General features: G+C 33.5%; 2 protein-coding genes across 2 annotated transcripts; one reads left to right on the plus strand and one right to left on the minus strand.

Moving 5' to 3' along the window:
* The first annotated feature begins 2660 nt into the window (after positions 1-2660).
* Positions 2661-5911, plus strand: LOC130933124 (BTB/POZ domain and ankyrin repeat-containing protein NOOT1-like). Its single transcript, XM_057862643.1, has 2 exons — positions 2661-3351; positions 4326-5911. Exons 1-2 carry the CDS (start codon positions 2875-2877, stop codon positions 5361-5363), a joined length of 1515 nt encoding a protein of 504 aa, XP_057718626.1. The 5' UTR covers positions 2661-2874; the 3' UTR covers positions 5364-5911.
* Positions 5912-14492: 8581 nt separating this feature from the next.
* Positions 14493-16174, minus strand: LOC130935551 (uncharacterized). Its single transcript, XM_057865343.1, has 3 exons — positions 15874-16174; positions 15060-15324; positions 14493-14971 (listed from the first exon to the last, which is right to left on the minus strand). Exons 1-3 carry the CDS (start codon positions 16106-16108, stop codon positions 14737-14739), a joined length of 735 nt encoding a protein of 244 aa, XP_057721326.1. The 5' UTR covers positions 16109-16174; the 3' UTR covers positions 14493-14736.
* Between the last annotated feature and the right edge of the window lie 6080 nt (positions 16175-22254).

Genomic DNA, 22254 nt, shown 5'->3' on the forward strand with positions numbered 1-22254 from the left:
TTCTGTAATTATTATACTAAAAAAAAGGAGGTAGTAATTAAAAAGTAGTTGTTATTAGCGATATTGATTAAGAATGAATTTTCTTTATATTTTTTGCTTAATAAAATAATGAAGAATTCAAACATAAAAAGTTATTGTATTATTGTGAGAGAGTAGATTTATGTCGAGTTAAGTCCACTTTATATTTTGAAATTGACGAATTGTATTGATTTAATTTTTAAGATCTTAATTATTATAAAATGCACTATATTAATTTTATACTAATTTTTCATCTCCGAAATTTAATGCTGTGAATAACGTGGTCTAATTTTTTATCACGTTAGATATTTTAGTGACTGGCTGAGTTAGCAAATAATTGCAATTACACCGATTTAGTTCTTTTTTCTTCTTTAATAGCCTAAACTTGAGTTTTTCCTTTTTTTTGTACATCGTTGCAGTTCTCGAATCATCATTACAAATGGAAGCTAAAGTTCTATATGATCAACCACTAGGACTCCAAATTGAAGCAGAGCTTCGAGAGTATTAGAATAATGTGGTTGTGGCTGTCGTCTTGTTCTTCGTTGGTCAACGATAAAGTAAAATTCTAACAAGCTATTTTTTGGATGTACAAATTATAATGTAAAAAAATGTACTTAATTATTTCAGTTTTGTTCAAACTAACAAATCATTCTCAGCAGCATATATCATAATCTCATTCCTCTAAAAAATTTCTAGTGATGACATTTTATACTAAAAAAATATAAATATCAATGAAGTAATCATTATTTTAAATCATAAAGTACGTCTCACTTAAATCATTGTCAAAATTCATAACCCCTTAAACTAATATCGATCTAAACTCTATACAGAAACATAACACCAGCATTCTTCAATCTTATCATACTCAAATTCTTTATAATAATTTGACATAAAATACATTCAATGTATTCTCATCAAGGTCATCATCACATATCTTATTATCAAGTGAATAAATTATAGTCTAATTCTCATCTTTTTAAAATTTTTTCGCGTGATGGAACATAATGTGCATCAACGAACACAGAGACAATCATACACACACAATTCATAGCATATTTGCAATAAACTAACAACCCAAACAAACAAAAAGACATAAAGCTCTGTTCATTATTAGGCTATCCATAAACCTCCAAGAAATATTCCATTCATCAAGTGTTGAAAATAGATGATAAATAAAAATTCTTGTTCTAGTAATATAAGAAACAAAACAAATCATAAAAGAGAGTCAAAGTAAACAAAATAAAGAAAGATCATCTAAGAACATATATATATTGTCAAAAATTATAATTTTTTTCGTCACTAACCTCTAACCTCTGTGAACAAACACAAAATTCTTATGCCTATTTTTAACATCTATGCCTATACACATTTTGTAATAATCAAAATGTAACCACAAACCCTTTTTTTTACAACAACTTCTAATTTGTTTTACTAAGAAAGAGAGAATTTTTGTTTGTTTAAAATTTAGTGAAAAAAAAGAAGACAAAGAATAATTAAAATAGGGGAAAAGTAACATTTTATTATCCTAAAATTCTCAAATCATGTCGTTTCAAGTCTTATTTTAGCACCAAAATACATATGACCTTATTTTGTTACCTCTAGTGTAGCAAGAATTTAGTAATGTCACTCGTGGTACTGAGTTCTAATGATGAAAAATACTATACTGAGTTCTAATGATGAAAAATACGATTTTGTTAGATAAATAATGATTTTTGTAAACGATGTGAATAATGAGTTTTAGAATTGATTTAATAAAATAAAAAAATATTCCATCTCTAAATTACTTCATAAATCTTAACATTAGGATAACCATCTGCACATTTAGTGAATTGAATATCTAACTATTGTCAACTGTGTATGAACAAATCGAATAAAAAAAATAACTATCCAATTAAAAATAATGAACATAATCATCTGTATACCTATTAATTGAACATCTGATATATTTATTGTTCACATTATTTAATATTTTTATTATCTACCTATAATTTTCTAAAAGAGTAACGTGGGTAGAATTAAAGTGATATACTTTTTTAAATTTAAAAAACTAATTAAATTATAGCAATTAATATTTTAAAAACTCAATTAGTATAATTTACCAATTTTAAAAACTAAAGTGAGGGTTATCTCGAATTATGTCATATACTGAATTGAAAGAATTGGAGTATGTTAGTGGAAAGCGTGACTTTTACTGTTGAAAATAATTATGAAAAGGAAAAAGCCACTAATAATATATATGTAAATAAATAATGAGCGTATATATCCAAAATACAATGTAGAAAAAGAGGAGGTACATACGTAGTAGGAGTGCAACATTGAAGACATGAGGTCCCAAAGAGCCCGTATTGAATTATTTATGGAATTTTGTCTCTATTTGTAAACACTTGATTTCAATAATTGATTAACAAGTATGTAACGAATAAAGTCTAAAATCTCTGGTTCTTTATCCACAAATCATTTTCAAACTCTTTTTAACGCCATATACTTACTCCTCTCTTTCTCTTCGTCTCCGTCTAACTACTACGACTCTGTATACGTATCCGTAGACAACAAACCGTATAAAAATTTATCTAATTTAATTTTAAGAATATTTTATAAGCTCCGTTCTTTAACCCTTGAGCCGCCCAGAATAGCCACCCAAATTGCGATCTCTCTCTTCTCTCTCTCTCTCTCTCTCTCTCTCGTCAAAAAATATCTACGGAAACACCAACACAAAAACTTTCTATAATCTCCAACAACACCAGCCATCATGCCCCTCCATTCATCACTATTCCCATAAACACCAGCAACCTTACCTTCTTCCTCCTCAAGCTTCCGATCATCAACCCTAAAGAAAGCAGCAAAAGAAAGCTAAGCATGTCTTCTACACTTGAGGAATCTCTAAGATCTCTATCGTTGGATTACCTCAACCTGCTCATCAACGGTCAGGCCTTCAGCGACGTCACCTTCAGCGTCGAGGGGCGTCTAGTACACGCGCACCGCTGTATCCTGGCGGCAAGAAGTCTATTCTTCAGGAAATTCTTCTGCGGGCCCGACCCTCCTTCGCCATCTGGCCTGGATCCTCCAGGGCAGAGGATGAACTCGGGGTCGGGCTGCAGAACCCCTACAGGGGTAATACCCGTGAACTCCGTGGGGTACGAGGTGTTCCTGCTCATGCTGCAGTTTCTGTACAGCGGGCAGGTATCCATCGTCCCCCAGAAGCACGAGCCACGGCCCAATTGCGGCGAGAGGGGCTGCTGGCACACGCATTGCTCCTCCGCCGTCGATCTTGCTCTAGACACACTCGCCGCCGCTAGATACTTCGGCGTTGAGCAGCTCGCATTGCTAACTCAGGTGCTCTTTTAATTTCTTGGTAGCTGCTACTGCTACTACTATTCACTCACTATCATAATTCACAACCGCTACTACCACTGTTGTTTTTCCCTTTTTTTTTCTTTTCTTTTGTGTATGTTTTGTGATTAGTGTGACCAGTCGTATGTTTCTGTGTGTCTTGGGAATTTGGACAAATTACTGTAACCGGCCTAGTCTAGTCTCGTTTTTGGGAACTGCGAACAGCTTCTATTTAAAAAATATAATTATTTTTATTTTGAAAAAAAAAGGGGATTTTGGAGTGGTTTGTTTCTTGTTTTGGGCAATTGTAGTGCGGTGGATGGTGATGGCGAGTAGTGTGGAGTGGGAAGTTGGGAGTTCCAAAATTGTGGTGTGAATCAAATTCCACGAGAGAGGAGTAGAAAGCTGTTGGTTCTATTTCTATGATTTCATGAGACAAACACGATTCATAGTGGTGAATCAATGAGTGCCTCTACTCTCTCTACTCCTCACTTTGTTGCTTCAATTCTAGCTTTCCTCTTAACTCTTCAATCAACCTATTTCTTTCTCCTTTTCTTACATTTCATGTTGTATCTACACCTTTTTGGTTCTCTTTTCTCGATTTGGCGTTCCTATCAGCTATCACCATACACATACCAGTTTTCTAAATTTAGATGCTTCCACTCGGGTCTTGTCTCCCATTAACATTCACTTTCCCCATTTGTGTTCCCAAATCCAAAAAAGTATTCTTATCACTTATCATAATCATCATCTTCTACTCTTTCGTTTCAATTCTCTGACTTGCCTTACATGGAACTCTATGTCCACCGGTTATGTCTGCTTTTTTTTTTTTAAATTTAATTTCCAACTTATCCAAATTATGCGTCTACTTTAATTATTTCACTGTGATGAATGATATAGAAATAGTAAGACATAATTATTGATGTACAAACACTATTTGAACTCATGTAGTTTAGCTTATTTGTATTGAACAACAGAAACAACTAGCAAGCATGGTGGAGAAAGCTTCCATTGAAGATGTGATGAAGGTCTTGGTAGCTTCAAGAAAGCAAGACATGCACCAACTGTGGACCACATGCTCCCACCTTGTAGCCAAGTCCGGTCTCCCACCGGAGGTTCTCGCCAAGCACCTCCCCATCGACATCGTCGCCAAAATCGAAGACCTCCGTCTAAAATCCTCCCTCGCCCGCCGTACCGCCGCCTTCCTCCCCCACCACCACCACCCGGACCTCTCAGCCGCGGCAGACCTCGAGGACCAAAAGATCCGCCGGATGAGGCGAGCGCTAGACTCATCCGACGTGGAGCTCGTAAAGCTAATGGTAATGGGAGAAGGGCTCAATCTCGACGACGCATTAGCTTTGCATTACGCGGTCGAGAATTGTAGCCGCGAGGTGGTGAAAGCCCTGCTGGAACTCGGGGCAGCCGATGTCAACTACCCCGCAGGTCCAGCAGGAAAAACACCACTTCATATCGCGGCGGAAATGGTTTCGCCCGATATGGTGGCGGTCCTGCTGGACCACCACGCTGACCCAAACGTGAGAACCATCGATAACGTGACGCCATTGGACACACTAAGAACCCTAACCTCCGATTTTCTGTTCAAAGGCGCAGTCCCTGGCCTCACTCACATTGAACCAAACAAATTAAGGCTGTGTTTGGAGCTTGTTCAATCGGCGGCACTTGTTTTGTCTCGTGAAGAAGGTAACGCCAATAACAACAATGTTGCTTCTTCTACAACTCCACATCATCATCATATTTATCCTCCTTCCATGAACGAAGATCATCATAGCAGTTCAAGCAGTGGCGGCAATAATAACAATAACACCAACATTAACTTGGATTCCAGGTTGGTGTATCTTAACCTTGGTGCCACCTTAGGTGGTGGTGGTGGTGGTGGCGGCGCCTCCGGTCAAATGAGTTCAAGGTTGGATGGTGATGATGATAACCGTCATGGTGAAGCAGCAATGTACCATCATCACCACCACCATCATCACCATTCTCATCATGACTTCTAGAACCTCTCTTTCTCTACCTAGCTATAGCTATAGGTGCAGTAATTTATTTCTCTTCTTCTTCATTATATAAATTAATTACTGATTTTATTTATAATTTTAGTGGGTTGATTTTTAATTTAGTGTTTTAATTCTAATTGAATTGGCATGGAAAAAAATGGGGGAAATTAAAAGGAACGGGAGATCGAGGAGAGAAGACTTTGTTTCTTGCTGTGTCAGATGGAATAGACTAGTAATAGTGTTTACTAATTAGTTAGTTAATTAATTAATTAATTCATCACTAGCCTTCTATTTATTTTTTTTAAAAATTGTATATTTGGTTTGAAGGAAAGAGGGGGCATGGAAGAGACGCAGGTCAATCTTTTCAAACCTCTCTTGATGTGTCAACTCCTCCTTAATTTGTTGTATTCACTCATCCGCAGCTAATTTCACGGCATATTAAATTAGATAGTTTCATCATCATCATCATCATCACTTTCTATAATCCCAATACATTTCTTCTTCTTCCACTCTTGGAGAATTCAACTTCCTTATTGGGATTTTCAATTTCTTAATTACTCTAAAGTACTATGTTTTCTACATTGTAAATAGGAATAGTAATAGTAATACTATGTTACTCTTACTACTATGTAAATTAAGTTTTAAAATCTATTACAACATAAACAATGTTAGACCATGCTGCAAAAATTAAAATAGTACTATTTGTTTGCTCACCTTTTTCACGTAATTTACTGGGTTATTAATATATGGGTTACATTCAATGTATGTATTTTAGAAAATGAATCATCTTAATTTATTTTAAAGTAATATTGTCAATTTGATTTTTTTTATTGTATGATGTTTCTAATATATTTTATTTTATTTCATTTCATTTATGCCTTAATATATTGTGTACTTTTCCTTCTAACGTTATGTAGAGGATTAATTGGCTATTTGCATTGAGATTTATTATTTAAAATTAAAAAAAAAACCATGTGAATGTGGATAAATTGATTGGTTGTCTTGCATGAATGCAACAACGAGTGTGACCACACATGTGAAGTTAAAAAATTGGCACCATCATCTTCCATGTAATCCTCTTCCTGTCCCCCTTGCTTTTTTTTTTTTGACCTCTTCAGACCAGCAAAACAAAACAAAAGCTAAATTATTAATACTAACTTATAGCTAAAACTCTAATATTTTTAATCATTAATCATTCTTGTCTAAATTCATCGGATGTTGGTTAGAGAAGATTCTTGTATATTACTCACTAATAATTTCCTCCTATCTGTGGTCTTAATTAGCTGCGGCTGCATGTTACTTAATAACAATAAAAAAATACCATTTTTATGCTAAAATCAAACATTAAAATAAATTATTATATATTTTTATATAAATATATATAATTTAATTTATTTTTTAATATATATTTTATATTTTAATATATATTTTACATTAGTATTTAATTTTAATAGTTGTATTTTATATTTTGCATGGTTAATAATAATAATAATAATAATAATAACCCAATTGAGAAATCCCCCCTATTTATAATTATTGGAATAGTCAAAACATATCAAGACCTATATATATATAATATGCATTCCATAACCTTACAAATTACATTACACATCCAGTTTTATTTTTCTTAATTATAAACGAATTGTCTGGCTATATGTAGTAAAAATGGTTCTTAAAATACTTATTTTATTATGCATTTATTATTGGGTTAATACTTAACATAGTTTCTAAAAAAATCAGGTATGCTTCAATTTATTCTCTCAAAAATAGGTAGGACTTAGCTTGTTTTAGTTTTGTCCCTAAAAAACAAGTGTAAATTACATTATTATTTTTTTCTGTTATTTCCTCTATGTAGCACATAGATTAAACTTAGAATAAATAATTTATTTATAAAGAAAAATTTGATTATTTAACTGCGAGCTTGTACAAGTCCCTTCTCTTCCAAAAGATGCACCATATTAAATGCTATATATATATAGCTTTTAAGTTCCTACTCCCTCTATGTTTCGTTCTATTATCGTTGGTCAAATTTATACAAGTTATCTTCTTTGCAAATTTCTTCCACTATGTATCAACCCAGTGATATTTTCGTGCAACGTACACTAATAAATGACTTGTACAACAACCCTCTACCAATTAATAATAAAACGTTTTGTATTTTATTTGTAGGAAAAGTAATACTAGAAAAATAATAATTAAAATAAAATTATTTTATTTAACTTAATATTTATAATTACATACTTGTTATATCTAATATTATGTATTTATTCTAACGATAATTAATGAATACAAAATATGATAACTTTAGATTAATTTAAATTGGTTTCTATTGTTTTTCAAATATATTTTTTTTTAAGAATATGTACATAGAGAGCTGTTCATAAATAATTAATTACCTTATCATTATTACATGTACGTTTCTAACCAAGAAAATGATTAAATTCAGCAAGATAAACACGGTGCATGTATCATGCAATTATAATCAAGATAATAACAGTTAATTACATCGTTGATATATGCAAATATATCTTAAAATCTATATTAATTTTATTAGATTATCTTAGTAACATGGTACACTAAATTTATGTTGGTAGACACAATAACATTGTTGTTCTAACCAAAACCAAGTTGGGCCTATTTAGCATTAAATTTGTTTCTCATATAAACAGTACTCTTAATAAGGAGTTAACTATTCATTCATAAATGTAGTGTGCCATTGCTATATTAAGAGTAGTGAATGAGCCCAAGTGTGAGATCCAAAATGTAAAGAAATTAACCCCATTTGATATGTATTGTGAAATAATTTTGAAGAACACTTTTATACCGTGTGATGAAACTCATGGATCAATGGTATAGGAAGAGATTCTAAATTATATTGTTGCTCTTCATTCTAAGATATGCATGTCTTTTTCACCCTTTTATTTTATTTATACATATAGTGCATTGTAATAATGTCCAGTGTGTCCATACAAATTGTGAACTGCACCTGGCCTCTCTCTGTATATATATATATACACATTTGTTCTTGTATACTTGATTGGAAACTTGACCCTTTTTTCTTTGAGAGGGACTTCATATATATTATCCCCATATTCAACCAAGTCATGATTCACTTTAACCATCTACATCTCTATTAGGGTGCATTTGATTTAGGGTTTCATTTTTAGTATTATATTTTTAAAATTTGAAAAGTTTGGAACAATGATTAAGTTATTTTTGTGACTTTAACTTATGAGTTCAAGTCGTGTAATTAGTTACTGGTTAAGTTACTTTCATTAACTATTTGGTTGCAGCCATTTTTTCCATTTTTTTTCATTTTTAAAATTTCGTAAAGAAAAGAGAGAAAATATGAGATGAAAATAAAAAAATATTAGTTTTACTTTTTTTCTTTTCACTTTTTAAAATTCTAAAAATAAAAAATTAAAACGCAAAGTAAATTCATTCTTAACTTGCTAGGTTGCATAATTAGCATTACTATTGATCCATATTCAAACCGTGCAGTCTAACGTTATACCTCGAAACTACTAGGTCAAAGTCGGTTTAATCAGACTAAAAAAAATATCCGTGATCAATTTCGGATAAATACCAAACGCAAACGACCTATATGAACACAACATACAAGTCACTAAATAGATCCCTTCGAATTTAAATTTTATAATTTCGAGATCGTAAATTGAGTTAAGCATCGGAGTCATTTTTTTGTAGGGTTTTTAAATTATTCGGACAAAAAAGAAACGCGTTGTGCTGCACATAAGATGACGACGTTATTAGTGCTCTTTCTTCTGCGGACGACATATACCTCGGAGTTCACTTCTAGACGGAACAACTATATTTAAATTTCATTTTCTTTTTTGGTACGCATAATATTAGATAATTACTCAATGACCTAAAATCATATTGACTTTTAATGTAAATACAATTCAAATAGTGGCTCCATGTTGTATTCAATAAAATATAAGTTGATTTAATTTCATGGTGGATCTTTAATTTGGTTTAGCGACAAGTTGTTGTGGATGGTTACCCAAAGTAGAAGCACACAAGTTGAAAGCATATAATCAAAATGTCTTGAAATACAAAGTATGATATACATCCTCTCTTTTTTTCCAACTCGGCAAAGCAAAATATGTGGTTTTGGCACTTCCACAACATCTCTTTTTAAATAATAATCTTTTGGTAGAAAAATATTTGGACATTTTAATTTTAATTGGGATCATCAATCCATTCACGTATGTTGACGTGTAAATGCAACCAATGCCATGGTGGTGCATAATTCTAATTCTCATTGGTAATATATTATTATCGTGTTAGCATTAGCCTTGCCCTAAATTGGTGGTGTATATGGAAGTTACTTTTAATTTCCTTTTCGATCCTACGCATATATTTATGTATCTTGACGAAATTTAGCTTATTTTATTCATTGATGGGTTTTTTCTAGGGCACATTATTAGGAAAATGATGTATCTATATAAAGTCACTTACAATGTTATTATTGCATCGTTTAAAATGGAAGTTACAATTTATGTGTGTGTTTCATTTTCACATACATTATTCTTGTTTCAATGTATCTTCTTTTTAAATTATTAACATTTGAGAATCAATTTTATAATATTTTGGTTTCTACCTTGTGCATGCAGTAATTCATTGACCAGCGGTAAATTTTTAAATAGAGTTCAGTATCGCGACGAATTAGCCATTGACCTGCCGGGTTGGAGGATACCGTGGGAAAAAAAAAAGTTTTCTTCTTGTACCGTTATATCGGTTTCTAAACGTGAAATAATGATGAGTTAGAAGCTTGTAGGGGCCGGGGCATATATATAATTTGTAATTATAAAGATTATATTACTTAATGAATAACCATTAACTAACACATGCACATGGCCACACACAAGTATATATAATTGTTATGCATTCATGTAACAATAATAATAGAAAAATTATTTATTTTAATTTCATAAGTGATCAAATTTGTTTTTGTTATTATCACTCAAATTTTAAGGAAAATAAATAATGATTTATTCATTGAGTGATGTTATGTTACTTAATTTTTCATTTTGTCTCATTTAAAAATTAAACCAAAAATTAAGCAAATATACTACCTATGAAGCATGGACATTTTGCTAAGTTGCAGTGTCTGTGTGTTAGACACATTTCGGACACAACATTCACCGACACTCGTCTGACACGCATGTCTCCTATGTCTAACTGTGTCTTAATAAAAAATAAAATTTTCTCCGAATACGCCTGGACACACCTAAATACCATCACGTGTCAATGTGTCAAATATTATTCATAACATATATTCTTAAATAAATTTAGATATAATATATATTATTATTTATTAAAACAAAAAATATTTTAAATACTTGATATAAGTAAAATAAGACATTAAAAATAATTAAAAATTTTAATTTATATTTTAATATCAATAAAATATCATCACGATTTATCTAAAAAATACTTTATATTTTATATATATGTGCATGTTCCGTGTCATGTAAAATTTTAAAATTCGCGTGTCGGCAAATTCTAGATCGTGTCGTATTTCATGTCCATGTAAATGTCCGTGCATCTCATAGTATACTACTATTGTTCTTTAATTTATATATGAATGGGGGGCGGATCTTCCTATACACAAACAACTTTTTGAACCAATTACGAATTATTTTTGCATAGTACTTTATTGATTAAGCAATTTGCATCTAGCTAGCCTTGCACTTGGAGATAAGATTTTACAGAAATGGTAAAGGTGTTATATGGAGATAGACAATTTCATGTTTTTAGTTAGGGATTGATGGAATATTGATCCATGCGTGCGGGAAAAAGAAGGGCAATTGTGAGTGTGACTCAATTATTGTAATGTGTCTGTTTCTCAAAAACAAAATGTTATATAGTAGGATTGAGTTTGTTTAGTTTGAGTTCTTTGATATGACTATTCATATGAATATGAATGTACGATTGAAATTAAAAAAATTTTGAATGATCATATAATTATTTTAAAACTTCATATAATTTTAATTTTAACATTCATATAAGAACCATTTTTAAGTGTTCCGAGAGTAAGGTAGTACTTTTGTTGTGATAAATTAATTATTTTTTACATCAACATTACAGGTCTACTATTATTTTTAATTTAGATTTTGAAACATGAATAAAATAGAAATTAACTTCAAATTGACAACATAAAGAAAACTAAGCAAAACAAAATATTTTTTTCTAAAAATTTATATATACTTATTGAAGTAGATTAGTGAAGTAACCGCTAAACTATTCTAAGTTTTTTTTTTCACGGTATTCTTTAGTCCTATAGGCTAAGGGTTTGTCGCTGATCAATGAATTTCTACATGGACAAGACGGGATTCAAACACCAATATTTATTTAAGCGGACTAGTGAATTAACCACTAAACTAACCCAAATTGATTAAACTATTCTAAGTTGGTTTGCATATATTTTACTTTTTTTTTATTATCAATTACTGTTTAGTTTATTTGGGCCCAACTCAAAGGATGGTATAGATCTGGATCATTTGAAAAGAAACTGAATCCAACCAAATCGAGTCCAAATCCAAATCAAAAGACGAACCTCAAATTGACAACAACAAAAAAACAAACACTAAAAAAAAGAAGTTTGAATAAAGTTTGTTGGAGTTGGTTTTATGCAAACGTGTGCTTCTTAGATTTTCCCTAATCCCTATAGATGATGTTACATCATCCTAATCCAAAAATCCATTCAATTCCATAACACACTTGTACCAATTAAATCTAAACACCATGCCTCAACTATTAATCTTAATTTCCCCACATAGAAACTAATTAATCACTCTTAGTCTTCGGATTTATAAAGAATATATTCCCATACACGCTTTCATAATATTGTTATATTAAAAATATTATATTGACACTAAAAATCATCTAATTTGTTGTCACGAATAAACTTTATATTATTCTTGCAACATGGTAGTCTTCGTTGTTTTTTTTTTTTTTTCTTAATACCCTCCGAACTAAGGAAAGGATCCAAATAAAAGGAATAAAAGAATAAAGCTTTGTGTAGTTAAGTTAAAATCTTGGTTGGCTATCAATTTAATATGAACAACAATATGCTTCCACACTTTGTTTATAACACAAGGAATCAGGAAAGATGTGGAAAAGTTTGAATAGAAAAGCTCAAACCGGGTAAGACTTAAGAGTATAATTTGAAATTGGCATTTAAAAAATTGATAAAGTAAAAAGAATAATAATTCATCAAAAGTAATTATGAATAATTTGTATTATTCGAGTGGTTAATTTATTTATTTTTTAAATAAATATCGATAATTTAAATTCTATTTTGTGTATGTAACAATCAATTAACTAACGATAAATTTTTAAATAGAGTTCAAATTCACGACAAATTAATCATTAATATATTAAGTCAAAAAATACCGTGAATAATAAAAAAAATAATTCATCAAAGGTAAGTTCACAAGAAGCCGTGTGGATGGATTAGCAAAACCGACCTCCCAAAAAAGGATGAAGGCATATCCTTAAGCCAACAATGATATTTCAAACAGAGTGTCAGAAAATTATTATTTTAACTGTCAGGTAATACGTGTGATGTTATCTTATGTATATATATACACACAGACAAAGTAGAAGATCAACATTACAGTATATATATCATAGGTTATACAGACACATACTCTTTCTTGCACAGAAGAAAGTTCAATAAGGTATTTTACATCGACACTTGCTTATTGAGAATCTAAAACTGTTGGATTTTTTCATTCATCAAGATGCAGAAGCCAGAGACACAGGGAAACCAAGCTCCTCCACCACCAGGTTCATCTCTTTTTTTTTTTTTTTTCTTTCAAACAAAACCTATTTGATTATTTGAAGACCCTGATAACAAAAATAATTTTTTTGCATGATTTTCAGGATACCCAACTGATCAGGATCCTCCCACCAAGAAAGGGTTTATGTCTAGGACTAAGAAGAAAGGAGAGAGGGGCTTCATTGAGGGATGGTAAGCATTAAGTAAATTAAAGTTTTTCTTTTTTATAGTCCTCCTCCTCCTAACTATAATAAAATTTCTAGTTTAAGTTATGTAATGAAATTGAAAAAAAAAAAATAGTTAATTTCTGATACAACTGTTATGATTGATGCAGCCTCTTTGCTCTGTGCTGCTGTTGGATCTGCGAGATGTGTTGCTGAGCTAATCAAATTCAGAAAGGATTGTACAATATTTGCATATTATTGATATTAGCAACGATTGCATAAGTTTGAGAATTTTATGTTCAGTAGTTTTAACATGCATACGTTTGTTTTGTTTTTGTGTTTCTATTTTGTAATTTTATCTCTGTTGTAACTAATTAGTTTATATTCAGCTTTCATTGTACTTACTGCTTAACGCATTATTGCTTTATTACCAATAAAATTACATTTCTCGTGTTTTTACTATTTTATTTTATTTTCCGATTGGATATTTTTTTCTTTATATTGATGTTGTCCTCCTATCCATATTTTTGCCACTTGGAGTAAGAAAGATCGAAATATACTAGAGACTTGAATGCCATACATAAATTGAGAATGCAGTATGTTCACTAAAGACACATAGAATACTAACCACTTCTAACAACTTATAATTTGATGGATGAATTGTCTCTCATTAGAAGTTCATGCTAATGCTGTTTAATCTGCAGATCAGGATGTAAAATGTATGATTGTAATATAAAAGTCTCTTAAAAGATGGCTTAAGAAAGTGAATTTTACATATCCAGCTAGTCTAAAATTTTCAACATGATACCATGATAAAAATAATGCACGAAATAAAAACGAAACTTTATAAACTGATTCGTGAGGTTGGTAACTTATTTTCCTCAAAAGGGGCTAGCTAAAAGCAATGTCTTTCAGCTTGTAGGTGATCGGTGTTGTCATATTTTAAAGATCTTTAGGCTTTAGAAACATGCTTATAAAGATCTAATTTTGGGGATAAGGCATAGTAATGAACTAATGATTCAAACAAAGGCCCAAACCTAATGTATGTGCTCCAGGTATTTATATAAACTCAAATAATTATACCTAAAAGTGGAAGTAATTGATTCTAGTATATCAACCTGACCAAAACACTAGTGAATCATCATCATCCAAAAACGCACATTTTGTAATTCGGTGTATTAATAATTTAATATACTGTAAGTTTCTATTCATATGCAGAACATATAGTCATATTAGGGTTTGACACAGCAAATACCCAAAATCACATTTAAGTAACAACTACATGAGCACAAAATCACCAGAGCTACGCTGTACAAAGTTTGATGATTAAGCAATAACCATGCCAGGTTTGAAACCCTTCCCTTCCATATCTTGGTTTCTTGAAGTCCAAACTCGCAAGCAAGCCCTAAGACACATAGTCCCTTCCTGCCCATCTCTCCTCATACTTGCCGAATGAAAAGCTGGAAGAAGGAATCCCAGTGAGTTGAAAAGGATCAGGCTCAATGCCGTAATCTGTGAGTGGTCTATGCTCCAGAACATCATCATGGCTCTTTACAAATTCCGGAATCTCAATCTCTCCTTTCTTAATATCATCCCAAAGATATTGAAGCCGGCTTACATACTTGATCTTCCAATACAATCTGAACAGAACCAAAATATATTCTTCAGGTTTCATAGCATGTGTTTTTCAACGTTAATTTGATGTTAAGAAACACATAAATGGCTTACCCTCCACTCAAGAAAAACCGGCCAAATGTAGCAATGACTATCCTAGAACGAAGCCCGGGGTGGATAAAATACACGGTTTGAAGCCTATCCTTAAAATCAGCAGGAAGTTCTTCGTAAATCCACCTCAAGATGGTTATGCCAGGGGAGTTGTCCTCCTGTTGAACAGTGCTATTCATGTATACAACACAGAAGGGCCCTTCTTGCATCTCGCTGCAAATTTTGTGGAGAACATACCTCTTCAGTCGCTCTGGGCTCACAACCGTGGCTGCATACAATTTGAGAGCAGGAATCTCACTTAACTGCCATATTAATCAAATAATACAGAAACCGGTTCTCTATCTTTTATGCTGTCTATTATTATTCGAGACATTAAGAATTTCATATAAAGTTGTTTGGAGCTAGTTGGGAAGACTGAGATTCATAAATGGTGACTTGAAAAGATATCTCAAGTGAAATTCAACTACACAGGATAAAGAAGAGGTGCTTGTTGAAATTTATGCTAAAAAGATTAGATGTTTAAACTTGGTAAAGTAATGGAATTTAATCTAACAAGATCATGAAACATTCCACGATAATCATACATATAGCGGTTCAGTACTTTAGTCTAAGAGAACTGTTGAATAATGATTGAACAATAAATACATACGTATATTCAAAACTAACAGCTAAAGTTAAGTAATTTAATTTCAACGTTGCCTGAATTTCATTTAGTTCATCACAGTGAATGAATATTGTTTCAGCTGTTAATAAAAACCCTAAAAAGATGCAAAATCAAACAGAGAGAGAGAGAGAGAGAGAGAGAGAGAGCACGCACCAGGGTAGTACTTGCCGACGATACGGAGGATGGGATGTCCGTTCTTGTCGGAGCCCTGACGGCGGAGAAACTGCAACTGATCGAGATCGGAGAAGTCTTCGTCGGGGGAGAGGTATTGGGAACAATCGTGCCAGCTGTCCTCTTCTTCTTCATGGTCTTTATGGGACAAGAAGGGTCTGGCGTCAACGGCGAGATCCGACGCCAGAACCACCACCGAGAAATCGTCGCCAGGCATCGCCGCCTTCGTGGGATTGGAGTGTTTGTTGAAGGTTTTGATACGATTTCAATGGACCAAACTGAGTCCGTATAAAATTACACTTTTATCCTCGTAATTTCTCTTCACTACTACTAATGTCATCACAAAAAGATTAAATTAATTAATTTTTTTTATAGATAACGTGATATTAAGCCCAGGAAAAAAAAAAGAAAATTAGATAAAAATTATTTAGGGTGGTATTGCAAAAATCTTTTATGCTTAAGTTAGCAAGAGTTTTAAGCAGATTTTCAGTATATTAGAATGTGAATATATCTAAAGATTGTCAATATATTTATAGTAGAGTCAATAACTATTTTTTTGGAATAGTTTCACCTTTGTTGTTTGTGGATGACCATTCCTTTTATCTTAAAAATTTGTTAGAATCTATTTTTAAGTGGAGATAGAAATAGTAAAAGAGATTCAGGAACGTAGTTAGTTATTTGAGATAAGTAAAACTAAACTTTTTTGTTGTATCCGACCTTTTAAGTTTGAAGAGATCAGGTAAGTTTGGAAAGGCCATCATTTTTTTCCACGAATCTTTTATTCTTATTGAGTTTGACTTTATTTTTGGGTCAGGATATAAATAAAAATTATCTTAAAAAAATATAATTTCAATAAAATTTGCATGAATCTTTAAACAATATATTTTTATATAAATAATATATTGTCAATAAATCTCTTTTGTTTAGAAAATAATAAATAAATCACTAATCTTTTTTTAAAAACTAATTAAATCATTTTATCAAATTTAATTATAATAAACCTCAAACTTTTATAAATGGATAACATATTGGTTTCTCTCATATATAGTTGTTAGAAATTTATTCGGTGATCAAATCGGTCAAGCTATTAGATCATTTAGTCTTTTGTTCAATTAGTAGGTTACTGATTGATTCGGTCTTATTTAAATAAAAATATAAAATAGTCAAAAATCTAAAATTAAAATTTAAAATACATGTCTTCACTAATATTTTAACAACAAATAAGTCTCAAATTTAAAAAATAGCTAATACAAAAATAAACATAAAATTAGTTAGTACTACTACAATAGTATCTTCATTTTACACGTTAAAAATAATAATCTATAAACTATGTCCAACGAGATTACACACAATAGTATCTTAATTCTAAAAATAATTATGTTTCAGATGGTGTTTATGATGAAGTCGTCTTAAAATCCCATAAAAAAATTTTCAATCAACTAAATAACTAACAGCAAAATTAGTTAGAATCGACACAGTAGCAATAATCAACAATCAATAAAAAATCACTGCATATTCATTATCAGCATATACATATTCATAAATTGATTCAGCAATCAATAAAACCTTAGCATATTCATAATTAGCAAAATAACTGCATATTCATATTTATAAACCAATTCAATATTTTCACCACTGTCATATTCTAATTAGCATAATAAATCAATCAACAGTAAAATTAATAGCAATAACATCAATGAATCAACCACTAACAAACAATATATAGCATATAAAATATTAAAATAATTAAAAAAATAAAATGGTTACCTGTTATTGCTGTTGTTGCAGAGGCAGAATCGATTTCGAAGGTGGACGATGCACGACAGTGTACAGGTAGCAACAACCACAGACGACGAGGGACGAGCAACAACAACTACCCACAGAGACAGAAGAGAGGCGAAGGGAGATGTGGTGAGACGCGAGCAAGAAACAATGTCGAGCATAGACGCGAGGAAGGGCGACGAGATGGAGGCTCAGTGATGACATAATAGTAGGAAGCAGAACTTTTTGTTTTTGATATTAGAGTGACAATGGTGTTTTTTTTAAATGTGAATTGTTAGGGCGCTATTATCAAATGTGGAATTGTTTAATTAGAGAAGTAGAAATCGGACCGTCTGATTTGTTAGAGGTACAGAAATCGGACTGTCCGATTTGTAGAGGTACAAAAATCGGACCGACAAAGTTGTGTTAAAAAAAGATTAAAAATTTTGAGATACAAAAATCGAACCCTCCGATTTGTGTACTTTTCACAATTTTAAAAAATACCAGAATTACAATATTAGGGTATATCACTCCTTTTACTTTCATATCAAAAAAAAAGAGCTGTAGGAAGCGCAGCTTAAGCAGACGCGGAGGCGAAAGACGCGTAAATAGCCGAACTCAGGTGGAGAAAATAGGCCAGACGCAAACACACGACGTAGAGGATCCGACTAGAGGCGCGGCAAAAAGCATGTAGTGACGGTGAATCGAGATGAGCTGCCAGCTCTACTTCTATATCGGGTGTGTGCTGTTAGAGACTAAAAAGAGCTGGAGTTGGGTTGGGGCTCGAGATTCAGCTAGTTTTTTTCCTAAATTAAAATGTCAAAACAACGCCGTTTGGCCTAGAAAGAGAAGACTGAATTGGTTCAAATTTTTCAAATCTACTACAAGTTCACTAGTTTTTGAAAAGTTTGTCTGAATTAAACATATTTTCATATGCTTTATTCTTGGAAATGTCTTTGGTGGGAAAAGTATAATCAAGACCTTGATGGACCAGATAAGAAGATGCCAATTCAATGGCCAGGATTTCATCCATACAAAAGTTCCTGGAAATTATTTTTTGACCCAAAGCTTGATGAAATTGCATATCGATTCAGCTTGGTTTGGTTCGATTTCAGTTATAAGACCCAGTTTTTACGTTTTTTGGACGAAATGGGCCACCTTTTTTTGCTCATTATAATCTTTGGAACGTGGGCTACCCTCTTCCCCCCCCCCCCCAAAATGTGTAAAACAAAGCCCGAACCCCCCCCCCCCCAAAAAAACACCCATAATTGTGATTGATGTTCTAATGGTCGTCATTCTCAATGCGGCGATGAAATAGAGCCGAGATTTGGCGAGCCTTCGGGGCAACAGGAAGCCACTTTGGGAGAGTTCCATATGTTCAGCAAAGAAATTCATTGCCAACGTGAGGGTTCGAGGATGTATGAATGAATGGCGGAGGAGTCTGACAGTCTTCAATAGCGGCGACGACACTTAGTGAACGTTGTAGATCTTCGAAGGATCCATAAATGGGTATGTGATGGGAGTTAGGAAACAGGATACATCCATTTCGAAGACACAGCAACAGGATGATGCTACCATTGCGCGAAATGGTGTTGCCAAGAAGAGGTCCGTAAGACAGCGGTAATAGATAGTAGCAATTGAGGCAAAAAGGGAGATACAACACTCACGTGGATGAGTGGAAATTGGTTGGGGATGGTGGAGATGTTGGTTTCGGGTCGGGTTCTCGTAATGGGCCCAAATTCCTCTAGGAAAAAAAAGTCTTGATACAATTCCATATTTTGATAATGTTACCAAGACCCTCCTCTACAACTAGTCAAGTAGCACGTCTACATGGACATGTATTTGGAAAAGGGTATTGTAGATTGAAATGATTTTATACACAACCGCAACTGATTTTAAGATTAACATTAATGTGACACTTGGTATAATGAGTAATATGAATGTCATCCCAAGACCTCGTGGACCTACTTATTGGAGCTGCTTGCACTCAAGACCTCGTGGACACAATCGCAGCTCCGACAGTGCTCAGTTTGGTCCCTATTTATGATATTTTCGGTAATGTCTCTCAACTCTGTGTGTCTCATGTCATGCGTTGTTTTCGGTGACGTTTTCAACCGCTTTATGACCGAAACCTCTTATATGCATAGGAATTTGTTCCGTTTGAGGACATAGACAACGTATAGCTGATGGACTACTTTCGCGGGACATGGCTACCAAGGTCGGACGCCCTGAAATACGTAGGTATTAATACAGCGCACAAAGAAAAAAAATGAAAAAATGAAAAAAAAAACAAAAAATAAAAAATAAAAATTTTACTATTGCCACTCATCCCTGAGCTGAAATGCTAACTCCTGTCCCCCATTCCAAATATATGTCCAAATGAAGGACGTCATCCAGGTCACAAAGAAGGATCACTATTACCTGATGGCCATGGAGGTCTCCAGTCGCCAGATTTGGATATTCGATAGCTTCCCAATGATGGACACTCACATGGTGAAGAAAGTATGCGGTTAAATCCGTGGTACGTAAACCTTCATCATGTTTTCCTGTGTAGTATTCATTGTCACCATAATACCCTGAGAACTCTAATACTCAGCTTGTGGTGTATGTGTGTTGGCATAGTCCGGTTTTCTGGCGGCGAAGTATTGCATTGGTGGGCCTGATATCTGCTATGATGACTTTGACCTGTGCTCTGAATATGCTTAGTAGTGACTGTCGCTAAAGGTCATTGACCCAGCATAATTCAGTCACACAAAAAATTTAGTGATTATCTTTGCCTCCGTTGGGCTTAGGCCACGTCACGTTTAGTTCAAAAAATAGAAGAAAAAAAAATCCACAACGGGACCGATTCTCGGTCGGGCTGGTGGGGTGATCGGGTAGGGTTTTGGCAATAGGGGAGACCCATACCCCTTAAAAAAAGGAAAAAATTCATCATTTTCTCTCGTGTTATCTTCGTCCATTTTGCAGGCCGAGGTTTTGGACAGGATCTTCACCACCATGATCCCGGGCATCGACGTCCTAGGAAAAAATCTCCCATGTTTGAGTGGAATCTGGACTTCGTCCTGGGGGTCCCAAATCAGAACAATTGGTACGAATTCATTTGTAAGGCATTGACCATAAGTTGATATAGTAATATTTCCGAGTATTGACAAACAGTTACCCTTTCTGTTTTCGGTTTTGGCTGCTGGAAAAAGCTACAAGGACAGGCTGTGGATGCTACTGTGGCTTCAAATGGAGTAGTTATTCACAACCAACCCTATTCCACAGAGGAAGGTAATTACTAATCTTCCGCCGCGCTATTTGCATGTCAGAACGATTCTCGTTGTGCAAATATTTCTTACTAAATCGATCAATGTTTATGATCTTTTCTCGTGTTGCAGAGCATAGACCAGTTATTCGACAAGATCCGGATTGACACTGCATTGGCCATTATGAACGAGCATTTCAATCTTCTCTGGGATGATATCAGGCAGTGTGCTGAGGTGGATTGGAATAGTCATAAGGCGATGGCCGCCGTGCTGCCATGACTGTGTTAATTTGTGCACTTCGTTTTGAACAAGTTGGGTTGTTCATGCACCTTTTTTGTCGAGGCAAGGATCCGCCGTCACTTTGAAGTGGTAACAAAGCATCGTTGAACAAGACTTCACTTCGATGTTATAACTACTCGGCTAACCTTTTTAAATGTTTTTGATGTCCTGACAATGAACTAAACATTATTTTGTTTGCATGCATATGACCCTATTAATTTGTAAACTTCGTTTTGAACATGTTGGGCTGTTCATGCCCCCATTTTGTCGCGGTAAGGGCCTGCTGTCACTTTGGAGTGGTAACAGAGCATCACTGAACAAGACTCCACTTCGACGTTATAGCTACCCGGTCAACCTTTTTAAATGTTTTTGACGTCTTCACAATGAACTATTATGTATTTTGTTGCACACATATGCACACTTCATACCATGAGCTGACCTTGTTGAAAATATAATGACTGTGATAGGGATGCTAAACTGGCGTGGGTTATCTTTTATTTTCTTATTCATGTGTCTGGCAATGGATTCCGTAATAAACATCACTAGTTTACTGGTCAAGGCGACTTCGTAGCCAATTTCACACAATTCAATTGTTTTGTTTTTTGATTGTGATACAACACCTTAGCGAAACCCAAATGGTGCCATAATCTTCAAATCGAACGACCTACGACGGTACAGAGAAAACAAAAAGGGTCATGCACTTACGCACCCGTTTTTGTTTAGTGACCCCTATACCCCCGCACGGCCCCGCATGAAAACGAAACAACCTAGAAACTTACGCACATTACACGCTAACTGACGTTCCCCATCCCAATGTCCTCCCTTACCGTGCAATTGAATCGCGTAGTGTGCCACTTTATAGGGGTTGCACGGCAATCGTGCAGTGTGCCACAATACAGTTGTTAAACGCACTCGCTAGATAATGTAAAATGACCCGATACTGTGTAATGCCCGACAATATTCGGCATACATAGACGGAGATCACCTGTGTATATGAATGTCATCACAGAGGCCATTTCGTCATCAACATCAAGCAACCAACTAACTCACAACCATATATGTTTCTAGTTTTTAT

This window comes from Arachis stenosperma, chromosome 6, assembly GCF_014773155.1.
Source record: "Arachis stenosperma cultivar V10309 chromosome 6, arast.V10309.gnm1.PFL2, whole genome shotgun sequence".
Taxonomy (NCBI): Eukaryota; Viridiplantae; Streptophyta; class Magnoliopsida; order Fabales; family Fabaceae; genus Arachis; species Arachis stenosperma.

Excerpts from the sequence above, each read along its gene's own strand:
- LOC130933124 (XM_057862643.1), top strand. The coding sequence starts at position 2,875 with ATGTCTTCTACACTTGAGGAATCTCTAAGATCTCTATCGTTGGATTAC. Across the intron at positions 3,352-4,325 it reads AGCTCGCATTGCTAACTCAG|AAACAACTAGCAAGCATGGT; the intron begins GTGCTCTTTTAA and ends ATTGAACAACAG.
- LOC130935551 (XM_057865343.1), bottom strand. The coding sequence starts at position 16,108 with ATGCCTGGCGACGATTTCTCGGTGGTGGTTCTGGCGTCGGATCTCGCC. Across the intron at positions 15,325-15,873 it reads CGTCGGCAAGTACTACCCTG|CCACGGTTGTGAGCCCAGAG; the intron begins GTGCGTGCTCTC and ends AATTGTATGCAG. Across the intron at positions 14,972-15,059 it reads CGGTTTTTCTTGAGTGGAGG|ATTGTATTGGAAGATCAAGT; the intron begins GTAAGCCATTTA and ends GGTTCTGTTCAG.